Genomic DNA, 24,170 nt, shown 5'->3' with positions numbered 1-24,170 from the left:
GGTATTTTCTGTAAGTAGGCATACCTTGGTTGGGAAAATGGGCAACGTTTTTTTGTGTGTGTGCTGCCTGATACAATGATTTTGCATACACTATGCAAAAGTATTTGGGGTATATTTGCTTTACCACAAGTTTAGCTGGGGCAAACAGAGAACACATTGGTTTTCAACCCAGATCCTTTTTGTCAACCAAATCGTAGTGCAGTCCCCCAAACAGTTGCAGTGACACAACCAAGAAGATAAAAATTTTTGGCAGAAAGGTGAGACCATATGGACAAGAAAGAAGTCAGACTGTCTGAAACCAGATGCATTGCTGAAGCCAACGCATTGTGTAATGAACAGCTGCATGCACAAGGGAGAGTGGCTTCACTTCAGCTGGTATTTTACGATAAGCATTGGTCTTTTAACACTCCTTTCAGAATGTTTTCTGAAAAAAAGCCATGGATTCTGTCTCCTTCTATCTTTTCTTAGTGTCATTAGAGGAAATAGCTAGGTAAAATTATTATCAACATGACTTCTGGCAGGGTTCAATAGTTTTTGGCCCTCAGTGTGGTACAGATAACCAGAAACGTTTTCATTTCACTGAACATAGGACTCAGGGGAAATTTTGCTTCTTTCATGTTTTGTGGCATTAACCAACACAGTTTACAGTAGATAAACTCCGAGCTGAAAGCTTGTGGGTTATGTTTCTCAAGAAAAGTATTTGTTTGCTTTAGTTTCATTCTACCTAGCATAATGTTACAAGGGGAATTTATTGTACTCCAGAGCATGAGATTTTCAGGAAGCTTCACTTTATTTTTACGTAGACCATTGGATTATTTGTAGAGGGGAAACTTGCTCTGTAGGTAACAGATTTTTCTTGATGACTGGCCAAAGCCTGTGGTTGATACAACAAAAAAAACAGTACACTGTGCTCACCTTTCATTCCCAGCCTGTGGAGCACTTGTTTGACTTTACTTTTATTGCCACACACATGCAGTGTAATGTGCATATTACTTTAAAACAAACATCTAAGTATATCTTTCCCTTAGAAAAAATGGAGGTAGGGAGAGAAAACAATAAATCCATGTATGTCCATTTTTAGTTTTAATGCAGGATTGGAATTAATTAGAACATAATGCAAGATATTTGGATCCTGCAGTAAATAAAACAGATTTTTTTTTTTAACTTCAAATTAAGCTGCTGCTCTTTGAATTTCAACATCTTAAACATGAGATCTCTTTAAATCCTTTGGAAAAAAAAAAATTAAACATGATATTGCTCTCATCCTTGCTGCCTGTTGAGGAATCAAGCAGAAAATTCAGTTACTATTCTAGCTGCCAGATTATATTCTGTGTTTGTGATTTGTTGTTCTGCAAATTATTCCAGATCAGCATCAATTTTCATAGTTTTACTTAAATTTACTTATAAGTGATCTCAATGCACATGAATGCAGGTTGACAATAAATGAACTTTCCCAAATTATGGTGCAGATGTAGACACAGTGAGCAAAGCTCTGGTTCAGCGAGTCTTTTGCGGTGTCCGTTAAGGCCGGTATGTCATGTTATTTGGGTGTAAACTCGAGTGCTGAGTGCTTGTGGTAACTGCAAGTGCATCACAGAGGTTTCTGCTATGTGTGCCAACACAAGTGTCTACCTGCTGGTTCCACTCCTGTGAGGTGCGCAAGAAGAGTACACCATCCCTCATGAGATCAGCTTTAAATTAATTAGCTGAGCTCCCTAAACCGCAAGGAAAGATTTATTTCCTGTGTGGAAATTACTTTGTGGTATCAGGTTTTGTAAGAGAGGGTGCAATATATATTTCATGTCACGGGCAGGATGCTCAGAATATTTTTTTTTCTCCTTTTTTTAACTCAGGTTAAGAACTTGCTGGACATGAACATATTGGCCTTCATTCCCACCATCCTTCTTGGAATGCTTGGAGGTCTGCTGGGAGCTCTCTTTGTTTCCCTAAATATAAAGATTAATAAACTACGTATGCAGTTCTTTAATTCAATTCCAAAATCATCCCTTAGAAAAACAAGCAAGTTGTTGGAAACTATGCTCATCCTCGTAAGTAAATAATATGATTCCCTTGATTATGTAATGTTTACAGTGGCTAATGAGGGCAGGTCATAAATTGGCTGGATGGAAAAGGGGATCTCACCTGCTGGTACTTGATAATGTGCAACAGATTACAGCAAACATGGATTTCCAAAGTATGTATAGGTATTTAATGTTGGCGGGTATATAAGAATGGAGAAGACATGCTTTATTTTGGGATTTTGTTTTGTTTTTTAATGCTTGAAGTATTTTACCTGTAGAGTTGCTCTACTCTGATGATACTACAACAGCTTAGTGACATGTAGCAGTTATGCTGGTGTGCTTCTGCATTAATCTGCGATCTAGGGACGGCTGTCACAAGTAGATTTCGTCTGTTTTTTCTCCATTATTCCTTGCTAGTGAGTGATCCTCTCATTACCCCACACAGCTTGCTCATGTAGCAGAACCAGGCGGACATCCTCCTCCGCACCTCTGCACCTGGGCACATTTTCAGCTGTCACGTTGGAATGAACAATGAGGAGACTGTTACCATAACCATATGTATTTTTGCCTCAAGATAACAAAAGAGATCTCTGCCTGTTGTGAGAAGAATAGGTGCATGAAGAATAGATGTTGTAAAGGTCTTAGAGGTTACGGATAGGTACAGATAACTTTCTGGAGCTAGCTATGTGTCTGAGTCAGTTATCCCTAGTTGTTACTGATGGAGGTCAGCCTGGAGCTGCAGATGTCCTGATAAGGCGCGATGGGGCCATTTTACCTCTAGGCTTTGGAGTTTCCATTTGGCATTGTATGGCTTTGGGGAGGGCCATGCCATTGGAACGCAAAGGGTATAGACAAAAGGTCCCCATGTTTTGAACATTTTCATAATTTTCAATTTTATGCTTTGGTTATAATTTAAGTATATTGTTAAATGTGGAGAAAGTAAACCTTCAGAGCTTTTCTACTGCACTTTTAGTAAACTGTGCAAATTTGGGTTTCTTTGCAAATTTCTCTAGTGAATACCTGCTTGTCATAATTTTTCTTTTTTTCCACCATTTTCGAGGAAGTTTTTCTGAGCAGTTTTCAGAGCTTTTTAAGTGTTGAGACGACCTTTCTTTAGGGAAATCGGTGCACACCGAAGCTGCTTTCTTCTGCCCTCTTTTAGGCAGACTTGCCGGTATGTTTTATGTATGCTATATATACATATATGTGTATATATATATATTTTACTTTCTCTTCCTTCCCTCCTGCAGAGAGGCCTGCTCAATTGTAGACCTATAGGTTGGCCATATAGATGCTCTCCTCCCATCAGCCCAGACATGCCTTCAGCAGCCTCTACTCCAAGCCAAGAAAAGGACATAAGCTTCAGGGGAAAGCAATCACCTTGGCTCACACCAGTGACCTGGATGATACTAGGAGGAAAACAATTAGTACTTTAAGTATGAAAAGGGAAACTTTTGGATCTAAAAGTGTGAATAACGGTAGTTTGAGGCACACGGTCGATTCTCTGCAAGGTCTCCACAGATTGGTAGAGATGCGCACGTTTCCCATAGGTTGCACTTTTTTTGCTCTCCATAGGGTCATAAAGAGTGCATTTCATTTAGTGCTTGAAAGCCGTGCGTGCTGTGGCAGTCCAGCTCCTCCTCCTCCACCTAGTCCTGCTTGTTGCTTGGAGCAGCGCCCTGCTTGTTGGGTTCTCTGTTGGCACATCAGAGGTGACAGCTGACCCTCTGGCAGGAGGAAGAGGAGGAGATGGAATCCCCATGAATGGACTGTGCTGTAGCAGGTCCATGCCATTGGTGGCAGCCAGATTTTAGCTCCTCGTAGCGGCAGGCTGTCAGCTTTTCAATTTGCAGCCCTGTTTGTTCAGGATCTCGCTGAGGGGAGACACCTTGAGGAAGCTCACTTGAAGCTTTGTGCTTCCACCTTTGAAGGAGTGGGCAAGGTTGGTAGGGAAAATGTTTTTTTTTCAGCTCTAGGGAGAGTCTTTCCACTGCCCAGTCTTCTTTCGCTGTGCTACAAATTTGCTCCCAGGTCTTGCAAAGGAGTCGGGATTTTGTGCTGTTGAGCACTGCAATGAGACATCCTAACAAAAATCCAGTTTTCAAACCAGCAGGATAAGGAATGGAACCTCATGGGTGACTCCCATTAGTCCTGTGTAAACTCTACTGTTTCCAAAGGACCTCTATTTGTGAGGGGTCGGGTTTGTAACAATTATTGTTTTAATGATTTGGCGCTGGAGCTCTGTGTTTGACAGCCACTTCCCCTACTATTGGGAAAGGTTTGGCTTTCTCATAGTACATTACAAAAACCTTCCATAAACTACTTAGACACATTAAAAACACACGGTTCCTTATTACTTTTCAGGAAAAATGCAAAACAAGCCACAGCATAAGACAGCAAGACCCAGTGTGTTAGAAGATACCGTAGGATTAAACTTAAGATTGGCTAGCAAAGATTTAGTGTCAGATGTAAAGAAAAGGCCTCCTAAGAGCCATTTTATGTTCTTTAGGTGTGGTGCCTTACTGACTCCAAAAGTTCTTGGAGCAGTTAGCACCTTGCCAGATCATACCTGAAACTGGGAGAACAGCATCTGTTTTGTAGGGCTGTAGTGCTTACAGGAGCTTTTTTTGTTTGTATATTTTTGTCTTCATCCTTTACACTTTTTTTTTAATTCTGTTTTTTTACATTAACTTTGTAGCATGAACTGTTTTTCTTTTTTATTAGCTCTAGAAGATCCTGCTCAGGTCACAATCCTTATTTTATTATAACTTGGCAAAAAAAAAGCAGGAAAGAAACTGTTTGATCTGAGACAGAACCATACTATTTTTTTTTTTTCCTTCTGAACTCACATAATCAGGCAACTGAAAGAAGCTATGTCACAGTGACTTTAACCAAAAATAATCTTGTATAAACCAGTCTGAATTTAAACTTGGAAAGAACCCATCATGGTATCGTCCACACCCACAATATAACCCGGAGCACCATTCCTTTGACTGGAATTGAATATCTAATCTTCAACCCATAGATTAGGTGAAGCTGTCTTCCTAAGTGCCCTTCTGCCCCTTGGCCTGCATTTGCTTCTCCTCAGTTCATCACCTTTCTCTCTGTGAGGAAATCACAATGCAGTTAATGTTTTGCCAAGAATCTGGCAGAGCTATCTTTCTTTTTCTATTTTTTTTATCATGTTGACTAATGCTTCTGTTCCGAAAGCTCAGTGTTTCCATGGGCAGGGTGAATAATTTGAGGATATATGCATATATACTTAAACCATCAAAGACTTAAAAGGTTACTTGAAAGGATTTTTTTTTTTTCTACCTAGCTGTGGAGATAGGCTGCTGCTTTAAATATGTAGCCACTGGCTCCAGGCAAGCTGTCCTTCTTCTACCTCGCTTTGGGTCTTTGACAAAAACTTGACCTGGGTTTGAACTGTCCTGGGAGTTAAATTTTCAGAAACAAAACCTGACCTAAGCTTTGTGAAGACCGAGCTACTCCCAGTTTCATCTGTCTCTTGTAGATGCGCTCTGCCCATAAGCTTATAAACTTTGAGATACAGGGAAACAAAGGCTTGAGATATGATTGTCTGACAAATCATGACAACTGCACACAGCTGAATCTCAGTTTGAGGTTTTCTATAAATGTGCCACCTGAGCTGTTTTATAACAATCCACAGAGCACATGAAACCTTGTGCTTGGAAAATATATTATTATTATGGCTGTCTGTTCCAGTCATTTCTCTGCAGATGTCTATGGAAATCTTTTCTGAATAATTTTTTTTTTCATTTGGGTGATCTTCATTTATTTAGAAATGTAAATTGATGTCAACTGACATAAAAAACAACGTTAGTTTTGAATGAAATATAACTATGCTATATTGAACTATGTTATGTTGAAAAATATGCATAACTGAAATACAGTCATCTCCTGTAAAAACTTCCTTTGCTTTTGGCGAATGCAAAGCAGCCAGTGAAAACACCACCTGCTGTGCTCTATTTCAAATATTTTTGGATTCATTCATGTTTACTTCAAAATGTGTAGGTGGAAAGCTAGTAGAAGGACCCGGTGAAGGCTCTTCATCCATTTGGATTGCGATGTTTGTGTCCCTACTATATCGTATATAATCTGCATTAGGCATTATGGCTGTCCAGTATTGCGAGGATGTCTAGGAACTTCTTCCGGTCGATTGCCTGAATATTAATCCTTTCACAACATCCTCCTTAAAAGGGAAGGGAAGCAATAAGTTTGCAAGTTAGAAACAAACCTTTGGCTGTTTGTACTGATCAGGGACTTCAAATTTGCGTAAAGCAGGAAGTGACCTAAATTGAAGCAGTGGATTGTTTTTGACACAACACATAATTTTAAGTAGCAGCTAAAAACCTAGGGCCTTAATGAAAGACAGACAAGTCCTGAGTCCTTGCTGTGCCCAAGGTGCAGCCTCCAGCTGGTAGCCTGCAAGGAGCTCGGGCTGAACGTGGCACGGGGCGGGGAGGCCGGGCACGCGTAGAGCATCCCGTGTGCTGCAGATCTTTCTCTCTGGAGGTGGCGGTGGCTCTGTGGTGGCTGCAGAGCTGGAGGTCAATTACCCAGTTGCAACAGTTGGGTCTCTGAATTTAGATGGGATGAATCTGGGCCTCACTGGCTGCTTAGGAGCAAATGCCGATCTTCTGGGATACGTGAGCAAGACAAAAGGGCAATTCCCATGTGGTAACTGCTAGCACTAGTGATTTTAGTCACTTTTCTATCTGTTTTTGTCAGTTCCTACATCTCACGATAGTCTGTTTTGTTATTTTAATGCCTGCAGGTATGTACGACGACTGTTACAGTATACATACCATATTTCTTTCCTTGCACTCCAGTCATGAGCATGAGAAACTACCAGCTGAGAAACAACTCAGAAATGTAAGTGGAGAGAGTCACCAGGAGCATATCTATGTAAATATAATTATTAACCATTTCTCCCAGTTAGTTTTTACAGTGATATGGGATGGAAAAATTCAAAGGTGTATCAAAGCTGAATGTTTAAAATTAATTAATGTAGAGACAAGAATCACACTTAATCTTTTAATCACTTAAATTTAATCACACTTCAACTTTTGTAGTGAGAGGTATTTGCCATTGTGTCCAATTAAAGAGGAAAAAAAGGAGAAAAAAAGAAACAAAAGGGAGTTAAAAAATGAAAAGAGCCTGATACTTGGCTGTTATGTATCGTGCAAGCACTTTTTCAATTTAGAATCCTAATTTTGTTTTAAAAGGTGTTTAGGCCTTATATAAGCGTATATAAGTCTATAGGAAACAGGCTGTGCTTTAACAAAAAACTCTTCGTTATTCTCAGCTTCAGTCAGCTATTATTGACAGAGGGACATGATTTGATCAGTCATCTGTACAAGAACACCGATAGGTACCACATCAGAGGTGCGTGCCACTACAGCACAAACTCTAACTCAGGGACTTCAAATGACAAATATTGTGATAATAAACAGGCAGAGTATGTGGCTGGATGGCTAGGGATTTTATGGGTGATACAGTTGAAGAAATCCTTGAATCTGGTACAGATTTTGCAGTCCCAGTATTTTTCTTGATAAATACCTGTGAGGAATCCAGAGGAAGTAGAAAAAGGATTGCTGAGATTGAGGTTAAATGACAGTTTGGTTTTGCAGTCATTCTGAGTGGTCACTACCAACTTGTAGTTTTACAAATTTGTAGATTTGTAAAATTTATTAATTCCTCCTTCCACATGGGCAGCGTCATCTGTATTGCATAGTATGAACTGTAAATACTGAATAACTTGCCATTGGTGACTGGACTCTTAACAGTTTATTTAAGCATAAAGAAAGCAGATATACTTTCCTTGCCACTAATTCTAGACTGTTATTTCACTTGCAATACCTGGATCAGTATTGTTTGCCATAACATGTATTTACATATTCTTTATAAAAGCAAGCTTTGTCAGTTAGTGACCAAGTCCGGCTACTATTTGGATTGCTATAGGAAAGGCCTTTTTCCTCACCCCAACATCCTTTTTTATTTTAAGGACTAAATGCTTGCAAAATGTTATTTTTCAAAACAAAACTATTTTTGCTCTAAATGGAAAAACATCTGAAACCACGATAATTTCATGGCTTTTTTTGTCTGTCTCTGATCAAAAGTAGTCAAGCTGATCCAACCTAGAGGCTAAACGGTTTTCATGCCAGTTTTTCATTTGGTGTGGCTACAAGTTATGAAGAGTACATCCTGTCAAAAATGGATAGATCTGAAGGGAATTGAGCACCAAATTGCCATGGATTTTACAAGGCCATGCATATGCTGAAGGTAGTGGTGATGTCTCTAGTGAACTTGTAACAAGGTACAAGGCTAAACATGGAAAAGAAGCTTGTTCACTGTTGTCCCATTCTTAGAAATTTAAAAATGGAATTATGATTGCAGTTGTGAGATTTGAGTTAGGATCATTAAGATTTGGCTCATTTCAGCATAATCTGATATTCTTAGTGCTTTAGAGGCAGGTAAGTACCATTAACCTTTGAAGACCCAACAGGTTAGTAACAGGCATCCTTGCAGCTTTAAGCTATCCAGTAAGAACCATATAACAAAAAAAATTATAAGGGGCTTGTTTTTGTCTTTTGTACTGATCCAATTTGGTGAGTGGATGTTTTTTCTTTTAAACCACGACAGTACAAGAGCTGCAGCTCCAGATGGGGCTGTGCGTGTCTGTGCCAGTATGATGGCACTTTCTTCTAGCATAGCTTATCCTCATAAATTTGTACTGGAACAGTGCTTTCGGTAGTGTTTTGTAGCACTTCCAGCAGGCCTTGATAATCCTAGGAGAAGGAAGAATAGGAGGTCATGGGGAGACAGGAGGAGGTAAAGAAGTGATGGGATTCTTCCAGTAGCAGGTCTTGGTGCAGCACATGCATTCCTGCAGCACATGATGTGGCAGCGCAGTCCTCCCATTTGCATCAGGGAGAAATCTGTCTCTGATAAATACACTGATTTCAAATGGAAAGAGTTAGTGGTACAAAACCCTGTGTGTAAACAAGTCCTACATCTCTGTTCTCTGTGCTTTGTTCTTCTTACTCAACCGTGTATTTTAATTGTAAAAAATACCCTTTCTTCTGTTGTGTCTGTTATTTTGGCATTGCTGCAAGCTTCAGCCTCTCAGATGTGCTGGTGTTTGTGTGTGCCGTCCTTTACTGGTAGTGAAGACATTTGTATAGAACTTGAGGTTTTGCTATAGGTGGGTTAAACAATCACATGATTTCTAAAGCAGGATGAAGTAAAAAAGTTTTTTATTTTTTGTGGACCATTATGAATTTGGAATATATTCTTGTTTGAGTGTGTGGAATAACGTAAAAAGCAAATAGAAGACTAGGAAGTATCTTGTGTTCCTTTGGTTGCCAATCTGGGGTCTGGAAGAAATTTCCTCACTCTAGATGTTGGCTACATCTTAAATTTTCTGTGTAGTTCTGAGCAGGGATCAGGTGGGTCAAATACCATAGATCTCCTACTCTTTGTTCCAGAAACAGAGTTCATATTGTTACTGTTTAGGTTGTGGCAATGTCCAAAACATGCTGGGTGCTTTCCAGACTGGAAGAAGGAAGTTGTACCTGCTTAGAGGGTGCAATTGCTCCAGATGTCAGAGATTGAGAAAGTGCCCAGGAACAGCAGTACTGCACAGAAAGGCTGGTCATGGTCAGCATGAGAACCAGTAGCCTATGTTGCAAGATGGTGCCAGTATTTACTGAAGAAGAGCTTTAAGAACATGTTGGACAAACATTTTTTAGGTGTGATTTGGGTTTAGCCTGCTACTGTGGATGAGGAAACCTCTGAGTCCTTCCTGCTCTCCACAGCACTGTCCTGTGCAAAGCTTTCTAACTGCAAATGCATCTGTAAGCTTGGGGTGCTGTTGGCTCTCAGGAATGACAAATTTTTGGTCTGCTGATCCTGTTTTACAGAGTTACAATGGTATGTGTGGGCAAGGAGATCAAGGCCAGGGTGGGCATTTTAATCAGATTTTTTTCCCTGTTTTCTAGTTTTAGGGAGTGTAAAGTGATTCCTGGCTCTGGAAATTTAGGGTTTCAGCAGCAGGAGGTTTATGCAGAGTAATATGAGCATTAATAAACCAAATTTATTAGTTTAGTAGAATAATTAATAAACTGACCTAGTAAACTAGATTTATTAGTTAATAAACCAATTTAATTGGGAGAGGTAAGGAAAAGTAGGTTTTTTGTGTAAAATTTATATCTAGTAGACACATTCTATACAGGCACTAAGGTAAGTTATATTCATCCATTTAATAATTTTTTTTGTTTTTAATATTTAAGCATAAATCAGTTCAAGAGGGAAATTTCAGAATATAGCTGTTCATCAAGGACATGGATTGGTCCAGATGGAGTCAGATATTCTAATCAAACTTTCAATCAAGGTAAGGGGAGCTAAGTGGTTGATACCTGTTAACAAACTGAATTTATGTAACTTGAGGTGATGTCAAAGTATATTTACTCATAATGCAGGTTTTCTTCAAAGTAATGTAGTGTTCCCTTTTGAGGGATATATCAGAACTAAATTCCATATTTGAGCCAAATATGCTGGGTAGTTCCTGAGTTATTACCTCTGAAAGGAATGTGCAGAAAGCCCTGCTGAAGTAATACGGTTGCCTTTCTTCAGCTTAGATGGCTGCAGTTTCTCCTTGTTTAGATCAAGATTAACATCACACAGACCAGACTGGAAAGAAGAAATGTACCTTGTTTTCCTGAAAGTGCCCCAGATGCTTGAAGGTGTTGTGTAAACTTCAATTAACTGATCTATGTACTTTGCTGATTTTTAATTAGGTTTAGGCAAATAAGAACTACTGCAAACTGTATTTTTGTAAAGGATCCTTTTAATATTTTGTATCTGTCCACACTTTTTCCTCTGTGTTGCAGCCGCTGCGCTTCTAGTTGAAAACGGGAAGCAAGGGATCACGTATCTTTTTAAACGTGGGACTCATAAAGAATTTGGATATGCATCGCTCTGCACTGCTTTGGCATTTTATTTTGTCCTCAGCTGCTGGACGGCAGGTTCTGCTGTTGCCAGTGGCCTGGTTATTCCTATGCTGTAAGCTTCTCCCATCTTGGTTTGAGCTTCCTGTACAAAAGGCCTGTGTTGAGTCTGAATTGTAAGCAGTCTGAATTGTAAGCTGAAAGCCTGGCAATAGCAAAGCTATAATTGCTTGGAGGAGGTTATATAGGTGGAACAGGATGGTTTACTTGGAAAGAGATGCTAGAATTGTGGAAAAGAATGAAGAAAAATCATCTGAGAATAGCTGTGGAAGGACCATAGCCAAAAACGTGTACTTTCCAAGTATAGATCATTTGAATCCTTTGGGGACCCAGAGAGAGTCTCAGCTGCTGGCTCCATCTCTGTAACTGTAGAAATATGGGTTCAGATCCAGACTTTTCATCCGTTTCTTACGCACATAATAGCCTGAATCTTAATCTTGGACATCAACACCCTAGACTTAGGAGAAAGCTGCAGTTAGGTCTTTTGTTGTAGTTTTTAGAAAGCAGTGGTAGCCTAGAGCAAAGTTCTTACAGTATTGTTGAGAGGTTTAATGTTCAGCAGGCAAGGAGTAGTGACTGGAGAGTGGGTATCCAGCATAAAGCAATTCAAATATCAAAAAAATTCTAAAAAGAAAGATTGGTGTACACAAACTTCTGCCTTTGCCCTACCCCTGAGTATTCACTTCCTATCCTCCCCAGACTGTTATCTAGATCAATTTTTAATATGCTGTGTTTGCTGAAACATGGCGTATTTGGCTGCATACATATTGATAGACAAGTCTGTCAGCCATCTCCCATGTTTCTGACCAAATAACCTAATTCTTATAATAATTCTACAACTACTAGAAATGCACCCATTAATAAAATGAATCAATTGCCTGAATAAATGGGAAAAAGTTGTGTAATGGTGCAAGATGATGCTCCCCAAAGCAGATAATATATATCATATATATGGCTATTGTATAAATAATAATAGTTCACCATTTCTGGAAGGTGAATGTCTGTACAAATCCAGTTCTATGGCTGATGCTTGGATCTGTATATTTTATTCCTTGCATATGGAATGAAAGGCTGTGTCTTACACCAGCAATTACATGCCCAACTGTGCTAAATTTTGTTTTTGCTTTTCAGTGTGGCATATGGTTGGTTTGAGGACTCCTGGGTTCTCTTCACAGTTTCATTCCTGGTTAGCTTTGGGCAGGTCGTTAATATCTATTACTTCACTTTGCCCATTTGTTGTATGTCTGTAATATTTTACTTGCCTGGTTTATGGGGTGCAGGTAGACTGAATTCTAAGAAACTGTATAAGGCTGGAGCTCTAGAACTACGTGCTCTTTAGCTGAAATATCCCAGTGTGTGTGTCTGTGACCTATACTTTTGACTGTGTTCCCGTAAGGTTTATTCTCATTTGGCTTTGAAGAACATTAAAAAAGACGTGCTGATAGTCCTTTCTCTTCAAAGTATGGTAAATCTGGCAGTTTTGTGATTGGCACTAAGTAAATGCTCGTGTGAAGGAAGGATGCTAGAGCTTTTTTTGGGAAAGGAGTCGCTACAGAAATTGGCAAAATTAATCTGGGATCAGGAGATTATTAGAAACATTTTGAGAAAACACTATCATTGGCAAGAGGAGTGCTGTTTTTCTTCTTGCATACAGGTACACAGGAGCTTTGTATGGCAGGATAATCGGTTTGATCCTTGTGTCCATTTTTGGTGTTCAAACTAATGAATACGGAGCATGGATTGATCCAGGTCTCTTTGCTGCCATTGGAGCTGCCTCCTTTTTCAGTGGTGTGTCAAGACTAACCATCTCCCTCACTGTGATAATGGTAAGTATGTTAAGTTTTCAGGTATTTGTGTGGCCAGCGGTGAGTTGAGCTTTTACTGCTGCAGCTAAATGAACCACGGGTGGTGCCCCGTGCACATTGAACCACAGAGAAATAAATTCTTGGCCTGGCTATTTCTAGCTTGCCCAAAGAGGTTTTTTTTCTGGGAGCTTTTATTTGTGAAGTGTATGTTTGGAAATAACACTTTGACTGAGACGTCTGACTATCTGTTTTCCTATTTTTTAGATTTTTGGGGGTTACAGGAACGATAATAGCATCAGTGTTTTACAAACAAGAAAACAGAATATACTATCTTTTGTTTCTTGTGTATTGCAAAAAATTAGTAGATCACACCGCTTGGCTTGTGAATTGTTTTTTGTGGGAGGTGAGGGTCTTGTGCTATGCACCTTTTTATGTTGGGGCTGAATATGGCCTTCTGGATGGAATAAGTGAAGGATTTGCAGTAGTACAGGAAAGTGATGCAATGTGAAGCCTCCCAGGTCTCTCTGGTGAATTTATGCCTTATAGATTTCAAAATTTTGAGATTCCCTTGGCACATATTTCATATTTCTGTTTCCTGCCTCCCTATTTTTATAACAGAACATTTTGAGTCTGTGCTATGGTACTTTCCAGGAAAACCTCTGGAAGCTAAAGGTTTTGCAAATAATAGTCTTATAGTTAGAAAGAATGTTCTTTGCTCTCCCTGGTTGCAACACCTGGGGATGCTGAGTTGTAAGGCGCAGCTGAAATTCAGCTTAGTCAACAGAGAAGTGATGTTGAGCTCACAAGGGGGAAGATTTCACCCTTCCATGGCAGGACATTCAAGTCCTGTGAGTGTTACCGTGTGTGGAAATTTCACCCATGACTAAACCCAGTCCTGGCTGCCAGGCTGGTTTTGCCCAAAAGGATCTCATATAAAATCTTTGCAGATGTCAGAATTCACCCGGAATGACCAAGCCAGAATTTTCCCTCCTAGTACGCTGTTGCGCAGTGTTTGATAAAGTAGCTCTTTATCGGAACTCACTCAGAATTGGATTCATTTTACTGACAGGTTGTGTAAATTGGGTAGGAAGCACTTCTCTGATGTTTTAACTTGAAAGGTCTCGTATATGCATAAAAACTTCTCTGTTGTGAAATAATAATTAGGTTGATTATGGAAACACCTCTCCTTCAGTGTTCTCTTCATACTTAACACCGACTTATCCATAGAGTACAAATGCAGTCTGGTATTTATGCTTGTATTATTGCTGTTATGCATCTTTTGGAAGTTACTGTATGTTTTGTTGGTCAGTTACTAAGTCTGTAAGACAGGAAGCTGGTAAGCTTGGTGTATGAACACTAGGTGTAAGTTTTTGAGAGCCTAATTACACCTAATTGTAGTGTCTTTTCCAAAGCAGGCCTGAATTTTCTTGCAGTGGCTCAATAAATTTTAAGTATTATTTGCAAGCCATTGCTTTAAGGTCTTGCTGCAGATATAAGTCCTGAGAGGCAAAAGCAGTTGATTGACATCTTTGTGCTCATGAGGCCACGCTTCATCACAGGGAAGTGAGAGGTGATTATGTGCCAGAACACTTGCTGGTCCTGGATGACAGAACTGAGTTTCATTTGGCTCCAACAGAGAGAAAAAGTCTGCATTTTATTTGCTGCAGTTTCTCCCTGCCTTCCACATTACCTGCACTTGTTCTTTTTTCTTCCGAGTGCCTCCCTGAGCATGAGTGTATGATACATGCAAAACAAAAGTTGGAAACTGTTAAAGAGAGCTGTAGGAAACTCAGTTGAAAAGGCACTAGAAAAATGATGAGGATTGCATTGCAATGTGTTCTGAATTCCCCTAGGTGTCATGTTATAACTCTTCTGCGTGTCTCTCTGCATAGGCAGATTGTGTTTCAATTCATGTTCAGCCAAGATAAATAGCAGCATTGCTTGAGGAAATATTAATTTTTGAGGAGAAAAAAGGTCTTGGACATGACAATGCAAAAACATAATTAAAAGGTTGTGCCCTCAAACCATAAAATGCACATATTTTTCCTATATTGTGTGATGGGTTCAAAAAGTATTGAGAATGTTTGCTTTGGCTTTTCACACAGCCTTCCATTTGGAAACAGTTATGAATGTGGGACTTGTAGTGAACAGGTTTGTGAGACGCTTTTCTTTTTTTTTCTCTCGTGGCAGACCCCACAGGCATCTGCCCACCTCTTCTTTCTTGGCTGCCTCTTTCTACCCCCCATGCTGACACTTGACCCTCATCCTCAGCTCTTTGTGGCAAACGGTAGATGTGGTGACAATTTCCTTGGCAAGTACAAGGACCAGCATTATGACTTGTCCTCCTGCAGCCTTCTGTCTCCCACATCTTTGTAAGTGTCCTGTGTCCTGAGCCTGCTGGCCTCAGGGTGCTCTAGATGTGGGAAGAGGAATAGCATCTTCCTATGGTGTGTTTCACCTCTGGGTCATTCTGCATTTTTATCGTTCCTTCTGTATTTTTACCTCACAATTACACTGCCTTGCAAGGGTTAAAGAGGAAGGATGACACTGGGCTGGCTTAGGACTGGTGTTCTTGTCCAGTACTGGTGATGCCCCTGTGTGCAAGCTAAGAGGAGCTCAGTTTACACCGATTGGGATCCTCTGTCCTGAGTCCTCTTTCTTTCTGTCACATATGATGGAAAATAGCCCCGACTCTCTCCACTTTCTTGCCTGTTCTGTTCAAACTGAATTAAAGCGGTATATTAGTTCATTGACCTAATTTATTTCTCCAAGAAATCTCTTCTGATGGGTATGGGGAATGCAATTGATTCTGAAAAGGTTAAGGCTCAGAACCCTCCTCTGAGTGTGAAACACTGAAATATCAGGCTTTTAACAGATGTAGACTAAAGGAGAAAATAGAGTATTCATTAGGATTTTGAAGGCAAAATGCAGTGTTGTTATATAAACCAAAGGGAAATCTCCACAGAGGATTAAATTGCCTAAGGTCTGTCCTTGAGTCTCTGCTGATGGAGGGTGTGGCTGCTGTGAATGAATGGCCTGTGCTGAGATGTTGGTGTGATGTTGGTAGTGAAATAATATGACCGTCTGATGGGGGTTCAGGGCGTTATGAAAAGTTGCTTGTTGATGTCTGTCTGAGTCTGCAATATGGCAGAAATAGCAAGCTGTATGTAAAATCATCTGGTTCATAAGACAGTATTGAAGGCTCAGAGGTGAGGTTTGTTTGTGCTTTCTGCTCTGTTGCCTACATCAAGACAGGCATGCTGGCAGAGCACTGTGTATAATAAACTGCACTGTTGTAAGTGACTGCTCTCCTATCATTAGGAAATTTGGTATATTTGTTATAAACATTCCATTAAAAAATTAAAATGAACTTCTTTTTTTGCATAATTATTTGGATACCTCAGTTGTGATATATACTTCTGACATGCTTCACAGCAGCATCTAGGTCATCTTGAAGAAGTGCAATAAAACAACTGTATTAGCAGGTAGCAACAATTACACCCTAAGGTCTCCTGTCTCTCTGTATTTTGTTAGGACTTCTAATTTAGGCAAAATGTGCTTACTTCAAATTATAGGATTTATTGTTGGAAATTCTGTGACTACCCTTCTAACTTCCAGCTCTGAAGAAGCTTAAGTCCTTTCACAAGAAATTTAAGTAGAGCATCAGCTGTGGGCACTTGCAGTGGATATGACGGGCACATCTTGTTTTACAGATGTGATGTGAGAATATAGCACAGACAACCACCCAATGCAATTAACTAGGGGGAAATTACAAGAAGAGCAGAATGGTGATGTAAGATGTTAGAAAAGTAAGCACAAGAGTTCCAAAATTTGTGTAAAATCTTCCTGGTGTCCAGAGCAAGGTTTTCACAAGAGAACTGCGTTGCTTAGTGGTTGTAGGATACAAGATGCTGCATTTTGAACCATTTGCAGCAGTGATTATGCAAGCAAGAAGGATGGTTTTGAAAATGCTAAAACAAGTGTAGATTTTTGACTCTTTCCTTGTTGAGTGGAGGTGTCGGACAATATTGCATAGCTGGTTCTTGAAGACCAAACAGTGAAAACAATCCTGGCTGCTCATGGCCTTGCTTGTCTGTGTTGCTGCTAAAGACACCATCAGGGGACCAGGAATCCTCATTGATTTAAATCAAATTTCTCCTGAGTGGGGCCTGATCTAATGGATGACAGCTGTAAACTACAGGCGAAGATGGATAAACTGTACATTATCTGGGCAACAAAATTGTGATTTGTATTGCGCTTGGATTGAATGTAAATATTAATGGGTGTAAATTCTAGGAAAAAGTCTATATAGCTGTGCCTTTCAACATGCTGGGAGTACTTGGATGGTGGTGTTCTACACTTCAGCTTCTTCCTCTGTGGTGCTGGAGAGCCACGGACTGGATTGCTAGCAGCCATGTTTGGGTCTCAGTTGGTACCTGGTTGTACCTTGTAGCATTTCTATGGATTTTGCCTGCTCCCCTTTGCAAATTATTAATACTGTGCTCTTCTGAGTGATTTTTTGGGGCATATTTTAAACTTACATGCCGCTTCTTTTTTTTTTTTCTTTTTGGTAAGATCTTAAAAAGTTCAAAAGCAGAGAGAGTGTTTTAGTAGAAATGCTGGGTTGCCCGGTGAACTACTTTTCCTGTGATGTTATGCACATCTGTCAGAACATGAACGATGTTTCCTCAGTTTTCAGTTCCAGCCTGACTGCTACCCCACATTACCTGTTGCTGTTTTACTTGGCTGCTAGCAGGGCAAGGTCTCCCTGAGGAGGCAGGGAGGACGGCTCTGGTAGTGTGTATGCTTCTTGTCATGCGAAACAGCACTGTCTGTTTTCCTTGGGCAGCCTCCACCTCCATTTGGGTGGGGATTGTTTCTGCCACCTGGAGCTCCTACTTTTCCCTCTTGCCTTCTGCTCCTTGAGCTGGAAAGTAAGGATGGAAGAAGGTCATGATATGAAATGGTTGTCTTGTTTGGCTGTTCTCTCGGGTTTGTCCCACTCTGGTTTATGAGTGCCAGGGACTGTTGTGTAAGCACTGAGGAGAGCCTGCAAAAGGACCTGGATATTACTTAAGGAGGTGCTCCTGCAGAGCTGGCAGGACTTGGAGGTGCAAAGGGTCTTCCATGCCAACTGTGCCTTATGTGAGACTTGTTCATGTACTTGCAGTCTTCTTGGATCTTGCTCTATCAGGAGAACAAAACAGTAAAAAATACCCTTTGAACAGCTGACTTCAAAACAGCAACTACAGTGCAGGTGCCTTTCTGTAATGCATAGTTTCCACCTAGTTTGTCTTACTTTTTTTCCGGTAAATTATTAAATGCACAAGAGAAGTGCTGGCACAAAGCTAGGCTTGTGTACTGGTGCCCTTCTGCACTTACTGAATGGAAGAGCTGCTGACCTTGAAGCAGCGGGGCTGAAGAGCTGTGGCACTGGTGTGCTGTGGTCTTCAGAGAATGGAGGCTATTGGATTTTGGTCCGTGACAGCTCTTCAGGGCAGGTCTTACAGCATGAGTAGCTACAGGAAGCAGGATATTTTGCAAGATGTCAAATTAAATGATTTAATCTGTCCTTCTGGTCTTAAAAGAAACCAGTCTTGTTTTCGGCACATAAAATGTGGTGTAACATCTGACTAGTTGAAGAGAAGGGAGTTCCCTTCCAAACTTGTAATGCCATCCAAAGTGCGATCCTTTCCTTGACAGGGATCATGGTTTGCTGAAGCGTAAGGAGAAAACTTCTTGGAGTGCCGAGTATGCTTTTGGCGTACCAGCAGGCAGGAGAACAGACCGGTTTGAAATATGTTAATTTCTTGTTCATGTGAAAAATCTTATGGTCAAATACAGCAGAATGTTCTTCAGTGCCTAGCTTTGTGGTGAGACTGACTATAAACATGGAAGTCTGCAATAGGTTGTTTTTTCAGCACCACCCTGGTTAGAATGATTTTAAAAAAATCCCTTCCACTCTACTTTTGACTGAAAATGAGGCCCTCAGATTTGTTTTTTAGAAAAACCTTGGACATTTCATCAAAAAGCTGAACATCTGAAGAACAGAAGTAAAGAAAACATATTTAAAATGTATTGCTTGTTTCATGTTAGGATTTTTCTGTAAGGAATGAAAGATTTCCCATGAAACACCAAAGAGACTTCCTTGATATGATCGAGGAAGGAGAGGGAAGTACACGGTGCATTGTGGAAGACGTAGTTTAATCTGAGAGGCCAAGACAAATCCAAGCTTAAAATAATCAGGAGATGCCAAGATAGCATTCCAAATGAAACCTTTTTGGGTTTTAACCTAAAAAATGCTGCGCTATAGGGGTGATAAACAATTTGTCATGTCACTGGAACGTTCCATAAAAAAATGTATGCTTGTAGGGAAAAATGAAAGAAAACGTTTTTTCTTTCTGGATGGTAGCCTTGTGAACCCAGCCCAAGAACGTCAGAACGAGTCCCCTCTGATTCATTCATTCTTCGTCTGTAAAGAAGAACGACAACTATGGGACAGTTGATTAGTCTGTAGGTAATTCACAAATTAGAAGAGAATCCAGCTTTGTCTGTAATATAGCTGTTTCAGCTTTGGCACCAGGTTTTTACCAGTAAAATAAACAGACATGACTGAATTGTACATGGATTCAATTGGCATTGAACTTTTAGAAAGTTCAGTTGTGCATCTGAAATATTGAAATGGAGACGGCGTCTCTGTTTTAAATACACACGTTGGAAATGAAATTATAATGTGAGAAGATAACGTTTTTGTATAGTCATTTTTCTGGCTCTAGCTTTCAGTAGCTTTAAAGATATTTTATAAATAAAGCAATCTAGAGTATTACAACATACAATTGTACATTTGGGACGTGTAATACAAACCTTAATGAAACTTCATGAGAATTTAATGTGCAGAAGTTTTTTTTAATTCACAATATCTTATCTGTTTTTAATTTTTTTCAAATGACAAAGTGCAATTGGGCTGTATTATGTACTAATTCTTTGCCAACATTAATTTGTTTCCGAATTAAAGACATTTTTCAGTTACATTGTCACAAAAAGCATTTGAAACCATTAAGTTTTGTTATATTTTTAACTTCAAAACTTTTCAGAATGTTGCCAATAGTGTTTTTTCCAAATTTTGAGAAAATGATTTATCTCTGGGACAAAAGCTACCACAATAAGCCTATCACTTTTTTTCCAGCCTGAGGGGTTTATTATCATATTGAATTAAAATCCCCATGTAACCGGGTACTCTAATGAATGGGGGCTCGGGGCCAAAAATCCCTGTTTGATTGTTGGACCCAGCTGAAACAGGAGCAAGTGGTTACCCAACCCAGCAGCTGCTGGTCTGAGCACGGTCTGTTGGTGGGAAGGAGGCTCCTGCTGCAGGTCCTGAGAGAGGCAAATCCCTAATGAGCAGCATGATCTCCCCTCTACTCAAGATGGACAGAACAACGCGTTTTGTTGTTGTCGTTCCAATGGTCTCCCTGGCTTTTTGGAAGAGGAATGAGACTGGGTCCAGGACACACACACGGTGGTGGTGGTGGTGAGTGCTGGTGAAAGGAAAGGTGTGCTGCTGTCGTGAGCAAGGCTGAATGGAGGCAGGCACTGAGGAGAAGCCATGAAAGCATGTGGGAAAGTAGAAGTACAGCGGAAAAAAGGAGCATAAATGGTAGTCAGTGGGACTTGTCCCAGTGACAGCTCTGCTCTCATTTTGAAATATGAGTTCTTGAGTGCCTGATGGCTGTGTCTCAGCCAAGCTTGCATAGCTTGAGCTGCTTGTTTGCATCTCTGAAAGAAAACAACCCACCCCAAACTGGCAGTGGCCACCTGGGTTGTCCGCTGGTGAGTTTCGCAGCAGCAGGTGACTTCTGCAGTTGCTGATGCAATTTGTGAACCAGCGGGGCCTGGCTTTAGGAAGGGAGAAGTCTCCCTGCTGTGGTGATAGCTGGCGTGGAGTTGTCTGGTGCTTCAGATTGTAGAGCATGCAGACTGACATCAGGTTACTCTGGCTATACTGCTGCCATCTCGTGCTCTTCCTCAGCCTGACCCTTGTTCAAAGAAAATAAAACTTATCTGGAAGGCTTGAGTCATACTTCTCCCTTTCTCCGTGTTTAGCAGAGTGTATGCAATACTTGGGAGAGAACAGACAAAGAGAAGGGAAAGAACTGACTGTGAAAAATGAATACATCCTCTTGGTGCACTTTGGCAGCACAGACCTTGGGAGATCTCTGATCATGCCTTCCTCTGACTTGCTCAAGATGGAAGGGCATGAAAGGGACATTGGGCTCCTGGGGCAAACACAGCCTGGTGCTCTGGAGAGAAAAAGATAGGGAGCACACAGCTGCCTGTCGGGAGAGCCATTCCTGGGTCAGAAAGTCACAGAGACTCATGACAGGTCGTGTCATCATCTGTCGTGCTACATTGGTATAGATGAGAGAAGATTTTGATCCTTGCTTTAGAATGGGTACACACATATGTGCTCTGGATCAGGGGGCATTTTTTGCACTGCTGATGAATAAGGCACGTACTGCGGAGTCCCTACCGGAAGGGCAGGAAGGCGTTATGTGCCTGCTCAACAGACAGGTTAAAATTCTTCTCTCCTTAGATGCGTAAAAATAGTTCCGTACAGCGACTCCAGCAGAGTTACTCAGTACCGAGTTTAGTTTTGGTCAGGATTTTCCATGCAGCCAGAGTCTTAATTTTAGCTCTCCAGGAGAGAATGCAACGTGGTTGATTTTCCGTCTGATTTTGGTGGCGAAAGGAAAATCTGTTGCAGAAGCTGGAACAAATGGGTAGTAGTCAAGATTTTTCACATCATGTTTCCTTCAAAGCAGGCAGAGGAAGTGCTTAATTATTTGGAAACTCATTTGGCAGGTTCTTCCCAGTGCTAGGCTGTTTAATGCATCAGCCCATCACACTTAAATACTTTAGGGCTCACTTAATGTTTTTGATTACACCTGAGATGGTTTGCAGAAGTTGTTTTGACAGGGCCTAATTTTCTGTTACTAAGCTGCCTGATTTTTTCAAATGAAGAGTTTAAACCCTAGTCAAAACAATTTTTCAAAATCTCCGAGCCGGCAGTTATTCCTAACAGGTTAAGCATTTGCTCTGCTTACGCTGCCTGTCAGGAGGATCCCGGTGTGTTTGAATGGCATATTTAACATTATTTCAAAACCTGATTGCAAGTGATGTCACGTTTTTACAGAGATGGGGAGATGTACAGTAGTGTTGTGCTGATCCTAGTCTTATTGAAATTAATCCCAAAATAACTGAAGTAACAATACATAATCAGCAAACTGTTAAATACATAAAGTCCTACTATTTTCTGTTGAATTTATTCCAACTAGGGGAAGAGTGCCCTGTGTTTTTTGGCAGTAGCTTGTCTGGAAAATGAAATAAGTGAAACTGTACTCTCATGGAGAAGGGGATGGGGAACAGTTTCAGGACCTGAGATTTTGTAGTGCACTTCTTTAAGAAACTGGAGCCTCAGCGAATGAATACCTATACTCCTTTTGAGAACAACAAGCTTTTGTAAGCTTGTTCTGATATTTAAGGTCTAATCTCCTACTGAAGTTAAAGCTGAAATGGAGTTTGCAGCCTATGGCATAGAGCGTTTATCAAATAGCCGCGGTAAATCCACTGTCCTGTCTGCAGATGCCTGTAGTCTCAAGGCTCTTTCATCTCCAGCTTTTTCCAGACCTCGGGAGCTGGGGCCATGAGAATCATGGCGTTCTGGAGATGTTGGTTTTAGCGTCACTTAAATATGACAGAGGTTCACTGCGGTTGTCTATCTTTTTAAAAAAATGCTCATTAATAATAAAGAATTCTGCAGTACTGTGGGTTAAAAAAGTACAAGCTTGCTTAGCTGTGTTATTATACAGTACAGTGCTTGTTTTGAGGAGATTTGATATGTGAGCCTGCTGAATATTTAGGCATATTCAGCTATGCACACACACAACGCTGCTATTTTTATTAATAGAAGGTTCACTTGACACAGCATGCACCCGTGTTGCCTTCCCGAGACACAGACTTAGACGGCTTTGAAGCCTCCTTTCAGGGTTTGGTGTCTGCTACGTAAGTAAGATAAAGAGCCAGATTACAAAAAAAAAAACAAACCACCGATAGATATCTTTCCAGGGGATCTTGACAAGCATCGCTGCGATCACCTATACTGTTTCCGGTATCACTTGCATCCAGTGCCACAACCTGTCAAAACAGGTGTATTTATAGGCCTTGAGGGACTGAAACAAGAAATCAAACATTTACATAGCATCTTCCATCCAAGTTCCCAAGGACTGAGGCTCAAAGAGTTTTGATATGTTTCCAGAGATTACTTAGCTGTGCTGGGTATTTCTGAGTTCTCTTTAGCAATCTCCTGCTGCTGTACTATGTCTTGGAATTAGAAAAAATTGTTCTTTCTTTTAACAAGGAAACCATCAACAAAATGCTGGTTGGCTTCAGAAAAACTCAAACAAATATTTAAATCCACATCAGAGAAAACTGGGACGAGATCTCACTGAACGTTACGAATGAAGGTAAATTAAGAAGCAATGCACAAGTGTGATTAATTAGAACTACTTTGCTTAAAGAGAGAAAGTATGCGTCCTGTGCTATTTTTTCATGCTCTGTCTTGGCAGTAATTAAGCTCTAGGGTGCTGGAGGCTGCCTACTCCTCGTGATGGCCTGAAATAGTTAATGAGGTTGAGCTCTGGAAGAGGAAGAATCCCACTAATTGTGCAATCCTCCTGGCACTGGGGTTTGGCAGGACGTCCTCACAGTGAACCTATGCTGGGTGTGCCGCCCTTTGTAGAGTGCAATGACAGCTTCGTGTGCCTGAGGCTGTAAGAAATAATCATTTTCAGCAGTGTGAGGGACCTTGAATGCATAACTTTTCGGGGCTAGCATGACAATTGTGTCTTTTTAGGAGATTTATGTTTACTGTATTGCAGCATCCCACTTCTCCAAAAATGTCCAGCAGTGATGGTGATGAGTGATAAGGAGGTACAGTAAAGCAAGTTGAGTTAATGGGTGTAGTCCTAGGACTATAAAGGATTTCTTTAAAGGTGAAGTGCACAGGAAAGGAGTATTTTTCGCTTAGTTTTAAAGAGAGAGATTAATGGAAGTTCAGGAAGGGAGTATTCAGCTGGATCAATACGTGAAGAAGGGGCCTCTTTTGGCATAATCCCAGATGAAAATAGTGGACCATGATAGCGGCATATCAATTCATAGTTTGTCAGGACATTATTAAGTGGGAAGTAAAGTGACTCACGTGTTCAATGCACAGGTTGCTAAGGGCCAGCAGATCATAATCCAGAGATTAAAGA

General features: G+C 40.5%; 1 protein-coding gene across 1 annotated transcript in view; it reads left to right on the top strand.

The window, feature by feature from the left end:
* Positions 1-24,170, top strand: part of LOC142360851 (chloride channel protein C-like) — an 85,059-nt gene that overhangs the window by 12,702 nt on the left and 48,187 nt on the right. The window contains exons 7-11 of the mRNA XM_075416184.1: positions 1,854-2,048; positions 6,820-6,917; positions 10,337-10,437; positions 10,937-11,108; positions 12,708-12,879. Of these exons, the coding sequence (XP_075272299.1) occupies positions 1,854-2,048; positions 6,820-6,917; positions 10,337-10,437; positions 10,937-11,108; positions 12,708-12,879 (738 nt within the window). The remainder of the gene's footprint in view (positions 1-1,853; positions 2,049-6,819; positions 6,918-10,336; positions 10,438-10,936; positions 11,109-12,707; positions 12,880-24,170) is intronic.

This window comes from Opisthocomus hoazin, chromosome 3 (genome assembly GCF_030867145.1).
Source record: "Opisthocomus hoazin isolate bOpiHoa1 chromosome 3, bOpiHoa1.hap1, whole genome shotgun sequence".
Lineage (NCBI taxonomy): Eukaryota > Metazoa > Chordata > Aves > Opisthocomiformes > Opisthocomidae > Opisthocomus > Opisthocomus hoazin.
This window is presented reverse-complemented; position numbering and strand designations above follow the sequence as displayed.